A 17,763-nucleotide genomic window follows, 5' to 3' on the forward strand; every position below is an offset into this window, starting at 1 on the left:
TAAATTCCTCTTTGTTCTCAACAAACGCTGGATACGCAGTGGGTGCTGGGTGTAGTCCTTGCTGATTTCTGTCTGGCTCTCTGCTGTTGCCCTGCACGCCGGCCCCGGCCCACGGCAGTGCCGGGCACGGAGCAGGTGTTCCCTGGACGGGCGGATACGTGTGCAGATGGGAGCAAGCGTCCATACGTTTGGCGCTAACTTGATAAATATAAATGCTAATGCTCCCCGACCGTGTCGTGAATTGAGGTAGAATGAGGATGTAACTTACGTGAATGGATGTTTCTTTTGACCTAAAGCTAACATCATCTGCTTAATGTAATGATGATTTTATCCTCTTTAATTCCTTCTGAAGGGGAGACATCCTGGGGATAAGGAACACAGGGTTTGGAGTCCGAGCTGGATTTGAATTTCGGCTCCTCCCTCTATTTTCTGTGTGACTTTGGGTCAGGTTAAATTTGCTGAGCCTCTGCTGTATCAGCTGTAAACTGGAGATGATGGTGTCTGTTTCATTTAGTTGTTGTAATAAATATGTACTATCGTACATGTAGGGGGATTAAGATGACGTCGAGATTCTGGTGATAAGCCCATTGAAACAGACTGTGTCTCTTCACCTGCAAACAGGTGTCTCATATTTTTTTCCTCCCTGTTCTAACGATAATGTTATATTTTGCATTTCTTTTTTAACTCAGATACTCTTGTAAGAGGTTTTAGCAAAAGTCTAGAAACACAGTAAGTCATCCTGGGGCTGACTGAAGAAACAGCTGGAGGGTTTGGCTTGCAGCGGAGCAGGGGGAGAGGGGCCCGAGTGCAGGCCACCGAAAGGAAAGGGGGAGCGGATTTGTTGGATGTCGCTCCGGAGCGCAGGACTGCAGCCGTGGCTAGAAGTTGTAAGGAAGGAGAGTCCATCCTGTACTTGAACAGGCTTCTAACACGTGGAGCTCCCGGGAAAGAGAGGCTGGTCTCTTGCAGGGGAAGCAAGCCTCCAGCACCAGTTCTGGCTGCCTCGTGACCCCTGATCACGCCGCTCTCGGCCGCTCGTGTTTTTGTGACCTGTGACACAGCCCCACAGGGACATGGGTCTGACTGCAAGGGGACAGCTCCTAGAACCAGACTCATCCATTTTGAGGGGTAGGTGCAAAGGGAGGTAGGACTTGTGCCCAATCCTGGTGGGAGACCTTGTCTAGCAGGTGGGAAGCTTTCTACACAGCAGTGGACAGTGATGTAAGCGGTTCCCTCCCCGACTGGCCCGCAGCGGGGATGTAGGCAGTCCCTATCCAGCCTGGCCCACATGAAGTAAGAAGGAGGAAGAGGTTTTAGGCCCCTGGTATAGGAGCTCCGAGAGTATGTGGCCATGTGGAATGCACGTGAACGGTGCACTTTCAGAACGGATATCTGAACGGGTTCCAGAGCTTAGGGGAGCGGAGGGGAGAGTGGCATGGCAGTGTGGGGAAGAGACCACCTGTCAGGTGTCAGGACAGCGGTCAGGGAGAAAAGCAGAAATCATGGGGAGGAACAGCAGGAGGGAAGCGCAGAGGGACAGGACCACACACAGGAGGGAGGCGCAGAGGGACAGGACCACACACAGGAGGGAGGCGTAGAGGGACAGGACCACGCACAGGAGGGAGGCGCAGAGGGACAGGACCACGCACAGGAGGGAGGCGCAGAGGGACAGGACCACGCACAGGAGGGAGGCGCAGAGGGACAGGACCACGCACAGAAGGGAGGCGCAGAGGGACAGGACCACGCACAGGAGGGAGGCGCAGAGGGACAGGACCGCACGCAGGAGGGAGGCGCAGAGGGACAGGACCGCACGCAGGAGGGAGGCGCAGAGGGACAGGACCGCACGCAGGAGGGAGGCGCAGAGGGACAGGACCGCACACAGGAGGGAGGCGCAGAGGGACAGGACCGCACGCAGGAGGCCAGCTTCCAGAGCTGGAGTGTCCAGTTAGGACCAGAGCACCGGCCGGAGTGTCTGGACGCTTAGTCCCAGAGTCCGGGGCTAAGACACTGTAGTCCCGCCGGCCTCAGGGAGGCGGTTGGTCTTGCCTTGTGCCGGGGCTGAGGGTGCAGGCGGGTCTGCGCAGGCCCACGCGCGGGTGAGGAGCCTCGTTCTGGGAATCCGTGCACCCGCTTGCTTCTGCCTTCCAAACTGAAGCTCCCCAACGGTGCGCGTTTTTATTCAACTTAGCGCTCCCTTTTCTAAGACCCTCTCTGTGGCCTGATCGACATGAGGGTAACTCTTTAGGAAAACAGCTCATTCCCCTTCCCCCAACCAAGACTAACCCCCAACAGACAGACAGCCACACACCGCCTTTTCTGTGCCGGTACTTGGGTCTAACGCAACGGCTGATAATCACAATTTGACCTTTTAGTCCAGCTGAATTTCCAGCGTTCAGCCTGACCTTAAACCCTTCCTCTTGGACCCAGGTTCTTTGTGAACATGTATTCTTTTTTTATATATATTAAATATAATTTATTGTCAAATTGGTTTCCATACAGCACCCAGTGCTCATCCCAACAAGTGCCCTCTCCCTGCCCATCACCCACTTTCCCCTCTCCCCCACCCCCTGTCTACCCTTAGTATGTTCTCAGTCCTTAGGGGTCTCTTAGGGTTTGCTTCCCTCCCTCTCTGTAACTTTTTTTCCCCCCTCCCCTCCCCCCTGGTCTTCTGTTGAGTTTCTCAAAATCTACATATGAATGAAAACATATATATCAGTCTTTCTCTGCCTGACTTATTTCACTCAGCAGAATACCCTCCAGTTCCGTCCACATTGCTACAAATGGCAGGATTTCATTCTTTCTCATTGCCAAGTAGTATTCCATTGTATATGTAAACCACATCTTTATCCATTCGTCAGTTGATGGACATTTTGGCTCTTTCCATAATTTGGCTATTGTTGAAAGTGCTGCTCTAAACACTGGGGTACAAGTGCCCTTGTGCATCAGCACTCCTGTATCCCTTGGGTAAATTCCTAGCAGTGCTATTTCTCGGTCACAGGGTAGATCTATTTTTAATTTTTTGAGGAACCTCCACACTCGTGAACATATATTCTTAGGCATTTGTGGGGAAAACCTCAATTTTTAAAAAAAAATATTTATTTTTGAGAGAGAGAGTGCATGAGTTGGGGAGGGGCAGAGAGAGAGGGAGACAGAGGATTCAAAGCAGGCACTGCACCAATAGCATAGAACCCGATGTGGGGCTTGAACTCACGAACCGCGAGATCATGACCGGAGCCAAAGTCAGAAGCTCAACCGACTGAGCCGCCCAGGCGCCCCCACACCTCCATTTTTTACCAAGGCCTTATGCTTGCTTCTCAGCAGGGGTGTTCTGAGCCTAGGTATCTCACTCGTTTCCGCCCTGTCCTCGTTGTTTGCCTCATAGAAGAAGGTGGGCATCAGGGTCAGGCTCCGTGCCGTGGCGTGTGGCCGTGTGTGGGGCCGTGGACTCTTGCGTGTCTGTTCGTAAGCTCAGAGTAGCTCATGCGGCATTGTAGAGAAGACATCGCTACTGCGGGGGGAGAGCTCGCAGAGACCGTGCCTGGAAGGGGCTTGGGACCCGTCACCGTCTTATCCGGCCCCACTGACCGTTGCCCTTTCCCTGCGCGAGCAGACCCAGAGGTGCTGATGTTGCCAGGTGTTAACCTGTCTGTGACCTCCTGTAGACCTCTCACGCAAGAAGAAATTGCGCAGCGGCGTGAGCGTGCAAGACAGAGGCATGCAGAGAAGCTCGCAGCGACGCAGGGGCCGGCGTCCGTGGAGCCCCCGGAAGACGGCGGTGCCCCGGAAACAAGTCCAAAGGGAGAAGAGACAAAAGGTACAGCTGTCCCTAATAGGTTTGGTGCGAAATAGTTGTTTTAACTTAGGACGCTCATCCCCTGACTCTGGAGCTTGGCTTTAACTGTAGCTTTAATCAGTGTTCTGTCATTCTTGGTGCTTCTTTCCTGAAACTGGGCCAGATCTCTTGTATTCACCGTCTGCTCTGTGTTTTTAGGCATCTCCTGGACGGGGGAAGCACTCGTGGCACTCATTGTCCTCTCGTTTTTGCCAGGTGATGAGCACCAGGTGGAGGGTAAGACCCTTAAACCTCAGCCCGAAGAAGGAAGCAACCACGAGTCTTTCGTTGCTTTTGCTCGAGTGTTCAGTGGTGTGGCTCGAAGAGGAAAGAAAATGTTTGTCTTGGGACCCAAATACAGCCCCGTTGAGTTTTTGCGGCGGGTAAGAATTAGAAATAAAATGTCACTGTAAATGTGTTTTGTTTTAAGTTTATTTATTTTGAGAGAGAGAGTGTGTGAGCAGGAGGGGCAGAGAGAGAGGGAGTGTGAGGAGCCCCACGCGAGGCTCGGACTCACGAACCGTGAGATGGGGACCTGAGATGAAATCAAGAGTCAGGCACTTAACCAACTGAGCCACCCTCGCGCCCTCAAGACGTTAGTATATTGTTTCACGGTTCTTAAATGTTTCCGTATCGGTTGAGATTACCTGATTGGTAGGTTTATTTTGTCTCTAGAAAGGCACGTTCGGGTGAATCCATATATCCCCTCTTAGTATTGCTTTGGTAACATTTGGTAAATCTGTCTCAGTGGCATGTGGAAAACTGAACCAGTATGTGAACTCAGTTTTCAGGCCTTATTTAACTGTGAGGCTTTCCAAGGCCAGAGGAAAGGGCTGGTTAAGAACAGCCGTCATGCGGGGGCCACGGCAGCGGCAGGACTTGATGAAATACGGAGATCCAAAAACGAGGGCGCTCAGGCCAAGGGGAGGGGCGGTGAGCAGGTGACAGGCCGCGGTCACGGTCACGGCACGGCAGGTGGAGCCCAGAAATTGATCAGGAAGGTCTGTAAGCAGGTGAACAGCCAGCATCCGGTTACGTACACCTGGGCCAAAGGGCAGAAAACCCCACAGGCTTGAGCGACCTCAGGTCACTTTTGGACGTAAGCAGAGCGTAGGCGTCGTAGTTAAATCGTGAAGGTCGCAGGATGATGAGGATGCCAGAGGCGCAGGCGGTGAGTCAGGATCAGCACGAAGCCGCGAGAGCTTGTAAGAGTCGCTGCCTCACGAGCAGAAGAGCGCACGGTCCTCTCCTTGCGGGGAGAGCAGGGAAGCTGCGGACTCGGCCGCGGCAGAGACAGAGGGGCAGGGGGAGGGTCTGCCGTCAACTTGCCTCGCCTAGAGTGCTCTGTTCCGTCAGTTTCAGCTGTTTGACCCTTGGCGATGACTCTGCCGAGCGGCCCTCGGCGGGCTGTGGCACGTCGTGCTTTGGCGAGAGGGAGCGCGGCAGCGGGCGTGGGGGCGGGGGCTCGTGTGCTCACAAACCCGTTTACGCTCGTTGACACGCTGCTTTAGACGTAGTTGATGGTTTGTTACTCACCAGTAAGGCCCGGGTGGTGGCCCGTCTTCTTCCTTCTTTGTTCTCTGTACCGTCAAGGTGAGGAAGAAACTGTTGTTACTTGGCGTGGCACGGAGTTAGTGGGCTTTACGAAGTCCACGGGCCCTCCAGTTTATCTTCTCTGTGGAGCGCAGCTCTGCTCTCGAGGGGCTGGCGGCTGAAATCCACTCGTCCTGTGCCACCACCCGAGGGGCAGTGACGGAACGAGTTGACCGCACGGAGGACTCCGAACTCCGGTAGCCGGAGCCCCGGAAGGTCTCCTTCCCACCTGCTTTTCTAAACTGTCACGGGTATCGCACATCCAGAGATAGACCTCACGTGGACTTGGGGTCCTGTCCGCCGGGTAGCCTGCCTGTTACAGACTACCGCGGATGGAGCAAATCCACGGTCTCCGTGTTTCTGTGGAGCGGGAGTCCACGCCGGAGTGTAGACCAGACTGTGTTCTCCGGAGGCTCAACCGGGAAGCGGTCTGCCCCGGGGGGGGCTCGGGTTGCTGGCCGAGTCGCATCCCGGTACCTGGAGGGCTGAGGGCTCCACGTTCTTTCTGGCCTAGAAGCCGCCTGCGGTTTCCCGTCATTTGGCCTGTCCCGGCTTGGCGGTGCCCCTTCCAGCTGGCGAGGAGAGTCTAGGCTGAATTTATCAGCAAGACGGTCTCGTGTGATGTTACGCAAGCATGAGAGTGACGTCCGCCACCTTTGCCGAACGCCGTTGGTGAGGAGCAAGCCACCGGCCCCAGTCACGCCCAGGGGAGGGGGTTGCGTGAAGGCGTGAACACCAGGCGGCAGGAGTTATGGGGAGACCACCGTCAGTCTGTCTGCTACTCTTTTGCCTTTTTTTTTTTTTTTTTTGTGGTTTTACTACCTGTATATGCACTGAGAAAAATCTCTTCTTTTTGAACTTTGTATAGATGGAACCTTACTGTCGGTATTCTTCTACAGCTCAGTTTTTTTTTACCTAACATTGTGAGGTTGATCTAAGTCGACACCTGTTCCTGTACTTCGTTCATTGTTCATTGCCGCATAGTATTCCGTTGTGTAGACAAACGTTTTATGTTTCCATTTTCCAGTTACTGTGTATTTGGGCTGCATTCATTTTTGGCTCATCTAAACAATGCTACCTGGAATATTTTTGTACAGATTTCCTTAGGCACATTTGCGAGAAGTTCTCGGTAATACACCCTTAGAGGAATCCTCTGGGTAACAGGATCTGTACATCTCCAGCTACCTGGTTAATTCCAGATCGTCCTCCAGAGGAGGACGTCCCGTGTGTCACCAGCTCCATTTCCACACCGTCCCCAAAATGTACTGTTGTCAGGGTCTTAATTTTTGCCAGTCAGATGTAGATGACCTGGTCCATTCAAGTGGTTTTAATTCACATTTTCTTCATTACCCTTTTAATATGTTTATTGGTCATTCGTGCCTTTTCCTGTGGAGATATCTTTAGGTCATTTGCATATTTTTCACTCGTGCTGGATATATTTTTAATACTGGTTTTTAGATGTTCTTTGTAGAAGCTGAATGCTAATTTCTTGTCAGTCCTAAGTTTTGCAGATTTCTTCTCCAGCTCAGTACTTGTTACATGTTCTGTTAGTACATTTTAATGTAAAGAAGTTCTTAGTTTTAACGTGGTGGAATTTACCAGTCTTTTCCATTATGAGTTTTGGTTTTTGTATCTTGTTTAAGAAAATTAAAATTATGACCACACGGAAGCCCAGATTTTTGCCTGTGTTTCCTTCTAAGGTTTAATGTTTTGCCTTTCACATTTAAATGTTTGGCTCAGTATTTATATATTCTATGAGGAAGGGATCCAGTTTTGTTTTTGTCCCCATACAAACACCAGTTGTCCTAATACGATTCATGAATGTCCATCTCGACCCACCACTCTGCCATCTGTCCTAAGTCGTGTTTCGTTTGCGCCTTGGTCTGTTTCTGGACGAACAGACTTGATTTTTTCTGTTTGTGTGTCACCGTGTCTGTTGAGTGCTGACTTCACTTCTAAATGTTTTGATATATCAAAGGCTGTGCCCTCTACCGTGTCTGTCTTTGTGAGTGCCTTGCTTATTGCTAACTCTTTACTCTTCCATATAAAGTTGATGGTCGGCTTGACAGGTTCCATGAAAAGCTCCTTTGAGAGACCGATTGCTTTAAATCAGTACGTGTGTTTGGTACGAGTCAACAGTTTGTAATATAGAATCTATCTGTGAATCTATCAGGCATACCTACCTGTTTATTTAGGTTATTTTAAATGTTTTTCATTAAAGTTTTACAATTTTATCCATAAAGATACTTAATCACTTTGTTAGATTTCTTCCCAGCTATCTTATATTTTGTTGCCGTTCTAAAAGTTACTGTTTAAAAAAATGTATTTTTTCTCTTGCCGACGTAGGGACAGCTAACTTTCGTATAATGATCTTATGTCTAGCCACCTTGCTCACAGTGTCTTACTAATTATCATTTATCTGTAGCTGGTTCTAACTGGATGATTATATTATCTATAGATAATTTTTTGTCTTCCAATTTAATCCTTTTTAAAATTTCTTTCCAATTTGTCTTTAGAGCTATCCTGCAGACCTGTCATTGAATCAGAACATGTACGTTTAAACGTAGCATGCGCCCGAAAGGCCCACATTTTCATGGGGTCTCCAAGTTCACCCTAACGCAATAGCTTCTCCCTCCTCTGAGTGTCTGTGAATTTACTTGCCTGTAGTGCTTTTTTGTCACTCACTCTGTTTGTGATGTTAGTTATCTTTGTATATGCTGTAACTTAACATTTTTTCTTTTCATAGACAGCAGTAGCACGGTGCCTTGGGCCTGTGGGTACCAAAGGTTAGTTGGTTGATTTAAAGGCCTTTAGGGTACTTGCATTTATATGGAGGTCGCTGAATGATACTGTCTTGAATACTGAATAATTCTTGACGAAACTTAAGATCAAATATGATATGAGGTGAGCACATAAATCTGTTATCCCTGCAGCATATCCCTGCGGTAACTTGCTCTGTCTTCTCATCAGTGTCCCCGGTATTCACGGCCTTCCAGACTAACAGCATAGCATGTAATAGCCATGTTTGGCCATTTTCGTGGCGTTTTATCCCTGGCTGCTGTCCTGCTTGGTCATTTCCTTGTGTAACTCAGTACCAGCACCTGCTCTTGCTGAGTGCTTGCAGGGCATTATGATGAGATTAAAACAATTAAAACAATTTTTTTAATGTTTATTTTATTTTTGAGAGACAGAGAGAGACAGAGCACGAGCCAGGGAGGGGCAGAGAGTGAGGGAGACACAGAACCCGAAGCAGGCTCCAGGCTCTGAGCCGTCCGCACAGAGCCCGATGCGGGGCTCGAACTCACAGACCACGAGACCGTGACTTGAGCCGAAGTCGGACGCTCAACCGACTGAGCCACCCAGGTGCCCTTAGATTAAAACAATTTTAAGTGATAAAAAGTGTGGAAGTAATAGCACAGTGGTACCAGGACTGGTGTGTGGCACGGTTCCCGTAAATACTGGCCAGGGGCTGTGGGGATTTTTGGTTTTTGGCTAATATGGCGGTACTAGGTCACAGAATTTATATTACTTAGTCGTAAAACTGATGACTGTGTCCCTTTCTTGACAGTTTTTAAATACTTGAGAAATTTAGATTTTTTTCATAAAGCGTGGCGTACTTTCTATCACTTCAGATTTCCGGGCTTCAGGTTGACGTGACGTGACCGCACCATCTCCCCTGTGGATCAACGTAACCTTATCGACACGAACTACGTTTCTATTTGACATCTCCTAACTTCTCTCCAATCGTTTCTCTTTGGCCAGGTGCCGTCAGGCTTCTCCACCCCACTGGACGACCTCCCCCCGGTCCCCCACATGGCGTGCTGCACTCTGGAAAACCTGTATCTCCTGATGGGGAGGGAGCTGGAAGGCCTAGTGGAGGTGCCTCCAGGAAACGTGCTAGGTAAGGCGGCGCTGCGGGCCCGTCGCGAGCCTCGTCTACGCTCCATTCTGAGAGGTCGCCCTGCCCTACCTGCCGCACAGACTTGTGAAATTTTGAAGGAAATGGCTTTGATCTCTTTTTCACTTTGGTTATTTTTTTCTGGCGACCTGAGCCTTTAAGTTTGTGCGTTTGAGCAGTTAGCATGTGGATCCGTAACTTGCTGTGGGTTCTGGAAGTTCTGTTTTTAAAAGTACTGCCTGAGTAATTGGTGAATGCCCTGTTTTAAGCTGGGGCTCCGTTTGGTTGGGAGCAAGAAGGGGGATTTCTGCTCACTTAAAAGTCAGTCTGGATGAGTGAGACACTTCTGGTTCTCAGTTATTGGAAACTATTCTGATGTAAAGTTCTATTTAACTCATTTCCTCTGTTCCAGTATTTTTTATCCATTAAATGTTGCTTTACTAATAGTAGTTATCAGGGCAGCTGGGTGGCTCAGTCAGTTAAGCATCTGACTCTTGATTATGGCTTGGGTCGCGATCTCACGGTTTGTGAGATCAAGCCCCGTGTCAGGCTCTATGCTGACAGCACGGAGCCTGCTTGGGATTCTCTTTCTGCCCTTCCCCCACTCATGTGTGCGCTCTCTCTCTCTCTCTCTCTCCCTCTCTGTCTCTGCCCTTCCCATGCACACGTGCACACGTGCTCAGTCTCTCTCAAAAATAAATTAACTTAAAAAAAAAAAACTAATAGCGTTTATCCGTTGATATCCATAAATACTGTTTGTCAACCCTGCAGTGTTTCTTACATACTTGGCTTCTGCTTCTGTGGGCAGAATTCACGTTTTGAGGCCCTTAGTGAACCCTGAAGTCTCGGATTGAGGGATTTTCCTCGGAGCATCACGGGACCTGAGTGTGTGAAATGCTCTATGTCATGTACTGCTGCTTTCTGAGCCCGTAGGGTGCTTGTCGGCCATAAAGCTGTGTACTGGGTGATTGCTCGGCTGGGAATTCTCTTTATGTTTTAGAGAGATGGTCTAGACTGCGGGTCCACAACAGCTAATGATTGATCTGGATTTTGTGAACTTGAGACCAAGAAACTTGCCTGAGCATTTTGCCACTCCTTCACAGAGACCCATTCTTCTCTTTATGCTTGAATTCTTTTCTTGTGGAGGGGCATGAAATTAGTGGAATTCCTAGCTTCTCATCAAGTGTTCCCCATTCTCTTCCAACCCTTTGGAAAATGCCAGCGGACCTTGACGGTTGGTATGTTTGTGAGCTGCCGTAGCCAGCAAAGTACCGTATTAGGAAGGACATGGGAAGAAGAATGAATAATACTCTGTCTATGTTTATTTTTTATTTTTTATTTTTTTCAACGTTTTTGTTTATTTTTGGGACAGAGAGAGACAGAGCATGAACGGGGGAGGGGCAGAGAGAGAGGGAGACACAGAATCGGAAACAGGCTCCAGGCTCCGAGCCATCAGCCCAGAGCCCGACGCGGGGCTCGAACTCACGGACCGCGAGATCGTGACCTGGCTGAAGTCGGACGCTTAACCGACTGCGCCACCCAGGCGCCCCTCTGTCTTTGTTTATAAGCCTTCCTTGGGATGGCCGTGTTGCTCAAATTCAGCCCATTTTGTTTCTTCAGTGAAAGGTAAGGCGGAAGATCTTGGACCTAACGCTCAAGGGCAAGAGAAGGTATTTGAGAGTGAATGGTATTTGCCATGTCTCCTCCCGTTAAGGCCCGGCATTTGTAGTCTTTGCCTGGTCGAGGTTGGGAACTTGACAGGCAGTCGTTCTCTCTTCTGGATTTCCATCTGCCGTTCCGGACTGAGGTTCTGCAGCTGATAAGGAGGGACGCCATCTCTCTCTCATCTGCTTCTCCAGGCAGCCCTCCCCTGCCATCTGCCGCAGGAGACCTACTGTGAGCTAGAACTTTCTTCCTCTTGGAGAAGAGACATGTGCCTCCTTCCCTTTTCCTGATATTTCAGAATAATTGCGAGGTGATGGTGAAGGTGCGTAAACATTTGCTCACCAGATTTAGCCATCTGGACATAACACAGACGGACGCACCACTTTGGGTCAAAACGCGTGGAGGGGGAAGCCGGATTAATTTTGCCGAAGAGCTAAGCTTGTGTGTAGCTGCAGGTAACCGAAACCCAAACGCATGCTTGTGACGAATTTCACTCACCAGGAAGCCTGAGCACAGACAGCCCGGGGCCGGAGTGACGGCTCTCCTGTGTCCTCAGCGAGCCAGGTGCCTTCTGTGGGCCTGTTTGCAATCCTAGATTGTGCCCCCAGGGAACCAAGGTGGCTCTAGCATCTCCAGGAATCACAGCCACGGTCCTGGCAGGAAGAGGGCACTAGGGCCGAAGGCCTTCTCACAGCGCTGTTGTCATTTGGGAAGAGATGCCCGCCTAGCGACTTCTCTGTAGTCTCATTTTTTGTGGCTTTTGTCACGTGGCCGCCCCTAGCCGCAGTAGGAGCAAGTTGCTGAGTATCTTACTCTGACAGCCTCCGCAGTTAAGACAAGGAGTTTGGCTTCTGAGTGGCTTTTGACCAGCCGGTCCACACGGTCGCCCGCTTTGCTCCCACGCTTGTCTAGCGCTGCCTGCGGCCCCTCTGTCAGGATTCTGTTTCTTTGCATTCAGGAGGGCCGTGCACCAGAAGGGTTATGAATGTGGCATTGAAGGAGCTGGAATCCAGCCAGCCACTCTGACTTGCCTTTTGAATGGAAACTAAAATAATTGTTTTCCTTTTATTAATCCAAATCTGACTGAGCCCCGTGCAGGACTAGAAAACACGAGGATACAAAAATTCTGGTCATGGTTTTGCTGGTTATTAGCCTTAGTTATATGGCCGCAGGCCAGTTGTATGACCTTTCTGGACTTGAGTTTCCCCAAATGATTTAGACCAGAGCAGTGATTGCTAACGTTTCGTGCGGTAAAAATAGACTAGCCACTTTAAATTTGTTTTAAGAAGACTATTTGTGGGTTCCCAGGACTTTTATTATATTTCTCGCATACTGTTACACTTACCATACATTCTAAACGTTAAGGACAGAATATTAAATAGCATTGTATGGCGTACTTTCTTTGGTCTAGCTATAAAATATACACAGAATTACATTTTGTTTGTAAAATACGCACAACGTTGAAGTTGAAAATGGCCAATTATTATGGTAGGTTGACATTTCCGTAAGGCTGGGATGAGGTAAAAATTCTTAGTACGGACGGACGTATGTCATGAAAATCTAGAGTGGGTTATATCAGTTTTCCACTGATGAAAAAAAAGTCCAAACTACATTCTCTCTCAGGGCCCGGCTTTAACTTTTCAGGCTTGTGTTTCTTAGAGAAGAACCTTCAGATCATTAGGAATTAGGGTATCTCCCTCCCTGGTGCTCCTTTGGAAGAATACTGGTTACTTGGTTGGGTCGATAACCCATTTAAGTGGCCCCATCGGAACCTCTTGAACCTGGTTACCAGCCTTGGAGTCAGAGTGACCCTTTTAGGCAAAAGCCACTTGCTAATTGGTTACAAAACTGGAGCCCTTGTCATAGGAGCAGCAGTTTCATCAGCCACGTGTTTAATAAGGAACTTTCCAGAGCTGGGAGGAGGTTCAGGGAGGAACAGAGGAGCAGGCCCGGGGCTGTGGCGGGTTGAGTGGGGAGAAGCCCTCGGCCAGGAACGGATAGGACAGCCCAGGGGAATGGGAGCTGGGCTGCCAGCCCCGAGGCTCCTGGGCCGGGTCTGCTGAGCACATGGCGGGGGATCAGCACCGGTGGGTTTGCTGTGTTTGCTGGTTGTGTTTTTCTTTCATTTTTTTAAAAAATATTTATTCATCTTTGGGAGACAGAGAGAGAGCATGAACAGGGAAGGGGTAGGTAGAGAGAGGGAGACACAGAATCCGACGCAGGCTCCAGGCTCCGAGCTGTCAGCACAGAGCCCGACTCGGGGCTCGAACTCACGAACCGTGAGATCATGACCTGGGCTGAAGTCAGACGCTCAACCGGCTGAGCCACCCGGGCACCCCTGTTGGTTGGCTGTTTAACTTAAAACAGGTTTGTCTTCTTGGGAGATTTCAAGTTAAAAAAAAAATAAGATGGGCGGCTGGATTTGGTGGAAGTAACGTACACGTTCCGGTTACCTGTTGCTGCATCGTGAAGCGGCCAAAGCCTGAGAGCTTAAGACAAAGTCGGCCGTTATTTTTTCACAGATCTGCAGTTTGGGCATGGCTTAGCGGACAGCTTGTCTCTCTTTGCCAAGGTGTCCGTGGGGCTGCCCCTGGCCTGGGCGCGAGCGTCCCTCACTGTCCGGGGGGCTGGTGCGGGCTGGCTGGGACCTTGGCTGGGGCGTGGGACTGGGCCTGAACGCGTAGCCTCCCCCAGGGCTCCTGGCCTCCTCACAGCGTGGTGCTGGGCTCTGCAGAAGCTGTATCGGCGTTCGTGACCTAGCCTCACTGGCTTTGACCTCACTCCACACTGGAAGCGAGTCACCACGACTGGCCCATCTTCAGAGAGAGGAGACTGACTGGCAGACATGTCATAGAATTTGTGAACATGTTTTAAAGTGATCGCACCACGAACCGCAGATAACTCCTTGTTGTCTTTCATATTTTAGCAGGCCCATGACAGGGCGCATATCGCAAATTAAGATGTGGCGATGTTTATAGCGATCGGGGCAGGCCTATAAATTGCGTCTATTTTGCTCTTGTTAACTTAGAGAAAAGGTTGTAATTCCTACTTAATAAGAAAGTAACAGAGAATGATATGCCTTATGTCCATATGCTTTTCATCAGAAATGATACTGAGTAGGATTTATCAAATGCAGATGAAAATTTTTGTTGGAGAAGGAAATGAAAACTCATATGGCATTTTTGCACAATTCAGGGTATATAGTCAAAGTCCAAAGGAAAGTTCCTTTATTGGCACTTGAAAAATGCAGATTTCACATTTGAACTCGGCTATAACTCACTTGGAGAACTTGCATTGACTGATAAGTGTGGAATAGATTTTGTGGTCTGGAAATAGTTGATTTAGAGTCTCAAATGATTTAATTCCAACCTGATGTCTAAAAAACTCAGATAGATGGGACCGCAGAGACCTCCCCATGTTTAACACACAATGGCCTTTTGTTCAGTCCCCTACCAAGAAAGTCTCTGAAAATAAATGTTTGCTACAGGCTCCTATTAAAATGTGAGGGGAAATTGAATTAGGATTCCAAATCTTTAGCCTTTTCTTCTACGCTTTCAGATCTCTTCCATATGGCTAAATCTTTAAAATTTCAAGGCCATATTCTAAGAGGAAATGTGGTATTCCTCCTGTCACAACAGGGGGAAAAGAATATTAATTAGCTTTTTTTTCTGAACTGACTTTAGTTCTTCATGGTTCGTCGCTGGGTGATAGGAAGTCAGTGAAAAGTGAAAGCTGAACGAAGGGTGTGCGTGTCTGTCCGTCTGCCTCTGAGTCTGTCCGTCTTCAGTCAAGTGGAGCACTTGAGGAGCCAGATCCTTCCAAGGGCACTACACGCAGATTTGATGTTGTTATTTCAAAGGAAATCTCAACAGTCTGTGACCCTTAAGTCTTTGTGGTATTTTTTGTAATACGTTAAATTCACTTACTAGTGAATTTCTCTTAAATACACCTTATTATCAACATTGCTTCACTTGGAAAGAATCTGTTTTAATCAGTAAATGACCAGAGCCTTACTTAGTATTAAAAGTTTCAGCTGGTTTTCCTAATTTTCCTTTTACAGATGATAGCGATTTTATTGTTTCCTTATCATGTGTCTTGTTTCTTATTTTTATGTCTGCCTGTAAAAATATGATAGGTAATAATGACCGCTGCTGTACTCTGATATTCTGTCTGGTTCTTCCCTAACTTTAATGAAAGTACCCATTTTAGTCTCAGGTTTTGCTGGTACCCGTTGATTCATGTCTCTTATTTACCATGCCACCAAGTATGCTTTTTTTTTTTCCAACCGAGAATAGATACTACATCTTATGGGTGTGTTCTCAGCAGCTTTTCTAGTCGCTGTAATTGATGTCGTGGATCATATTTAATTATTTCCTGATTATTCTTCATTGTGCTTGCATTCCTGGGGAAAAAAAAAAAAAGAAAAGCAGCCCCTGATCATTGCACGTTCTTGTCACACACCGTTCTGTTCGGCTAACTAGCATTTCGTCCAGATTTTTCTTGGATGGTAAGTAAGTTTGGCTCTTATTTTCTTGGTATTTCCAAAACAGGAAACTTCATCTCTTACCCCCTCTAGAGCTGCTCCATGTGATGGCAGTCAGTAGCCTTATGTGCTTTTTAAAATTTAAATAGGTTGGGATCAAGTAACATTAAAGGTTCCCTCCATCAGATGCACTAGAAACCACGCGTCCCTCCTGGCTACCGAACCGGATGTTGCTGTTCTAGGGAAATGTCTGTAGAAGGTGAGAATTATCTTTCCTTTGAAGGTTTGGAAGTAGTTCACATGTAAAATCATCTGGACTAGGTACCTAAAATGTTTGATTCTTTGAGTCTGGTCTGTTTTCTCTCTCCTGACCCGTTCTGTGTGTGCGTTCTTTGTTTCTTTATTATGTGAGTTTGTCTTTGTATTTTGATGTTTGAGCTCATATGTGAATTCTAAGGGTTACGTTTTAAGTTCTCTGTAGAGGTCGTTTTCAGTATCGTGTAGGCCAAAATACACTAGGTCCATTTGAAACATGCAGATAATGAATGAGAATTCTCTGCTAGGAGAGGGATAACCACCAGGCTCTTTATATCCACATATGAACGTTTGTTTCTGAAAATTGTGGTAACAAACATAATGTAACATTTATCATCTTAACCACTTTTACGTGTGCAGTTGAATCGTGTATTTTTGATATAAAATTAATCACGCTTTCTGTTTAAAACCTGTACGTATTTCTTTCAGAGATGATCTTCTCTCATATTCATAGCTTTTTGTGTCAGTATGTTTGCTGTAACTCCCAGGACAGGGATGCACGGGGGTGCAGTAGTGGTGTCTCATTCCTGACGGTGTAGGAGTCCTCAGGTACATTATGCTGTGTTTCCACGGGATTTCACCTGCAGAGTCTTTATAAATGATACAGTGACTGCCATCACTGGTTCTGTTTACTAGAGTAACTTTTTAAATGTGGGGGCGCCCAGATGGCTGCTCTGTTTGGTGGCTGCCTTCAGCTCGGTCATGACCTCACGGTTAGTGAGTTTGAGCCCCGCATCAGGCTCCCTGCTATCAGTGCAGAGCCTACTTTGGATTCTGTCCACCCCCCCCCCCCGCCGCCCCTCTGCGCGCTCACGCTCTCTCTCTCTCAAAAATAATCATTGAGGGGCGCCTGGGTGGCGCAGTCGGTTAAGCGTCCGACTTCAGCCAGGTCACGATCTCGCGGTCCGTGAGTTCGAGCCCCGCGTCAGGCTCTGGGCGGATGGCTCGGAGCCTGGAGCCTGTTTCGATTCTGTGTCTCCCTCTCTCTCTGTCCCTCCCCCGTTCATGCTCTGTCTCTCTCTGTCCCAAAAATAAATAAAAACGTTGGAAAAAAAAAAAATTTAAAATAAATAAATAAAAAAAAAAAAAATCATTGAAAGATTTTTTTTAATGTACATAGATGTTGACATTTATCAAATGGTCTTTTCTACACCTTTCAGGTGATGTTTTCTCTTTCTTGAGCCACTTACGCCATGAATCACAGTAGTAACACATTTCTTACTATCAAATGAGTCACATATTCCTGGAATAAGCTATTTGTTGAATGCATTTCAATACGTTAATAAAGCAATGAATTCAATTTGTCGCTGCTTTTTTTCTGTGTAACGTGTTTATGTTTGTAAGTTGGGCTGACCCGTATTTTTTTATTTATTTATTTATTTTTAATCTTTACTTTTGAGAGAGAGAGAGAGAGACAAGAGTGTGAACAGGGGAGGGGCAGAGAGAGAGGGAGACACAGAATCTGAAGCAGGCTCCAGGCTCCGAGCAGTCAGCACAGAGCCCGACGCAGGGCTCGAGCTCACGAACCGTGAGATATGACCTGAGCTGAAGTCGGATGCTCAACCGACTGAGCCCCCCCAGGCACCCCTGGCTGACCTGTATTCTTATATATATATATATATATATATATATATATATATATATATGTGTGTGTGTGTGTATATATACACACACACACACACACACACATACACAATATGTGTGTGTATATATATACATATATATATATACACACACACACACACATATTTTATATATATATATTTATTTATTTATTTTAAGTTTATGGAATTTACATAAGAGCATCATACGAGCTGCATGAGGCAAATTACAAATGAGGGATAGTTTTCACTGCGTTTTATTTTATGGAATAGTTTAAATGGCACAAGGATTTTCTGGTCCTCAAACAGTTTTGACAGTAACACCCGTGAAACCACCTACACCTGGTTGGTCATCAGTGTACAGATTTGATAATTT

The 17,763-nt window shown here is 47.6% G+C and overlaps 1 protein-coding gene across 1 annotated transcript in view; it reads left to right on the forward strand.

Moving 5' to 3' along the window:
* EFL1 (elongation factor like GTPase 1) overlaps positions 1–17,763 on the forward strand; it is a 123,687-nt gene that overhangs the window by 38,853 nt on the left and 67,071 nt on the right. Inside the window, exons 13-15 of the mRNA XM_047086699.1 lie at positions 3,663–3,814; positions 4,049–4,215; positions 9,188–9,326. Of these exons, the coding sequence (XP_046942655.1) occupies positions 3,663–3,814; positions 4,049–4,215; positions 9,188–9,326 (458 nt within the window). The remainder of the gene's footprint in view (positions 1–3,662; positions 3,815–4,048; positions 4,216–9,187; positions 9,327–17,763) is intronic.

This window comes from Lynx rufus, unplaced genomic scaffold (assembly GCF_022079265.1).
Source record: "Lynx rufus isolate CCGP_SWC_20201006 ecotype Redwood Valley unplaced genomic scaffold, mLynRuf1.p SCAF_21, whole genome shotgun sequence".
Classification (NCBI taxonomy): Eukaryota; Metazoa; Chordata; class Mammalia; order Carnivora; family Felidae; genus Lynx; species Lynx rufus.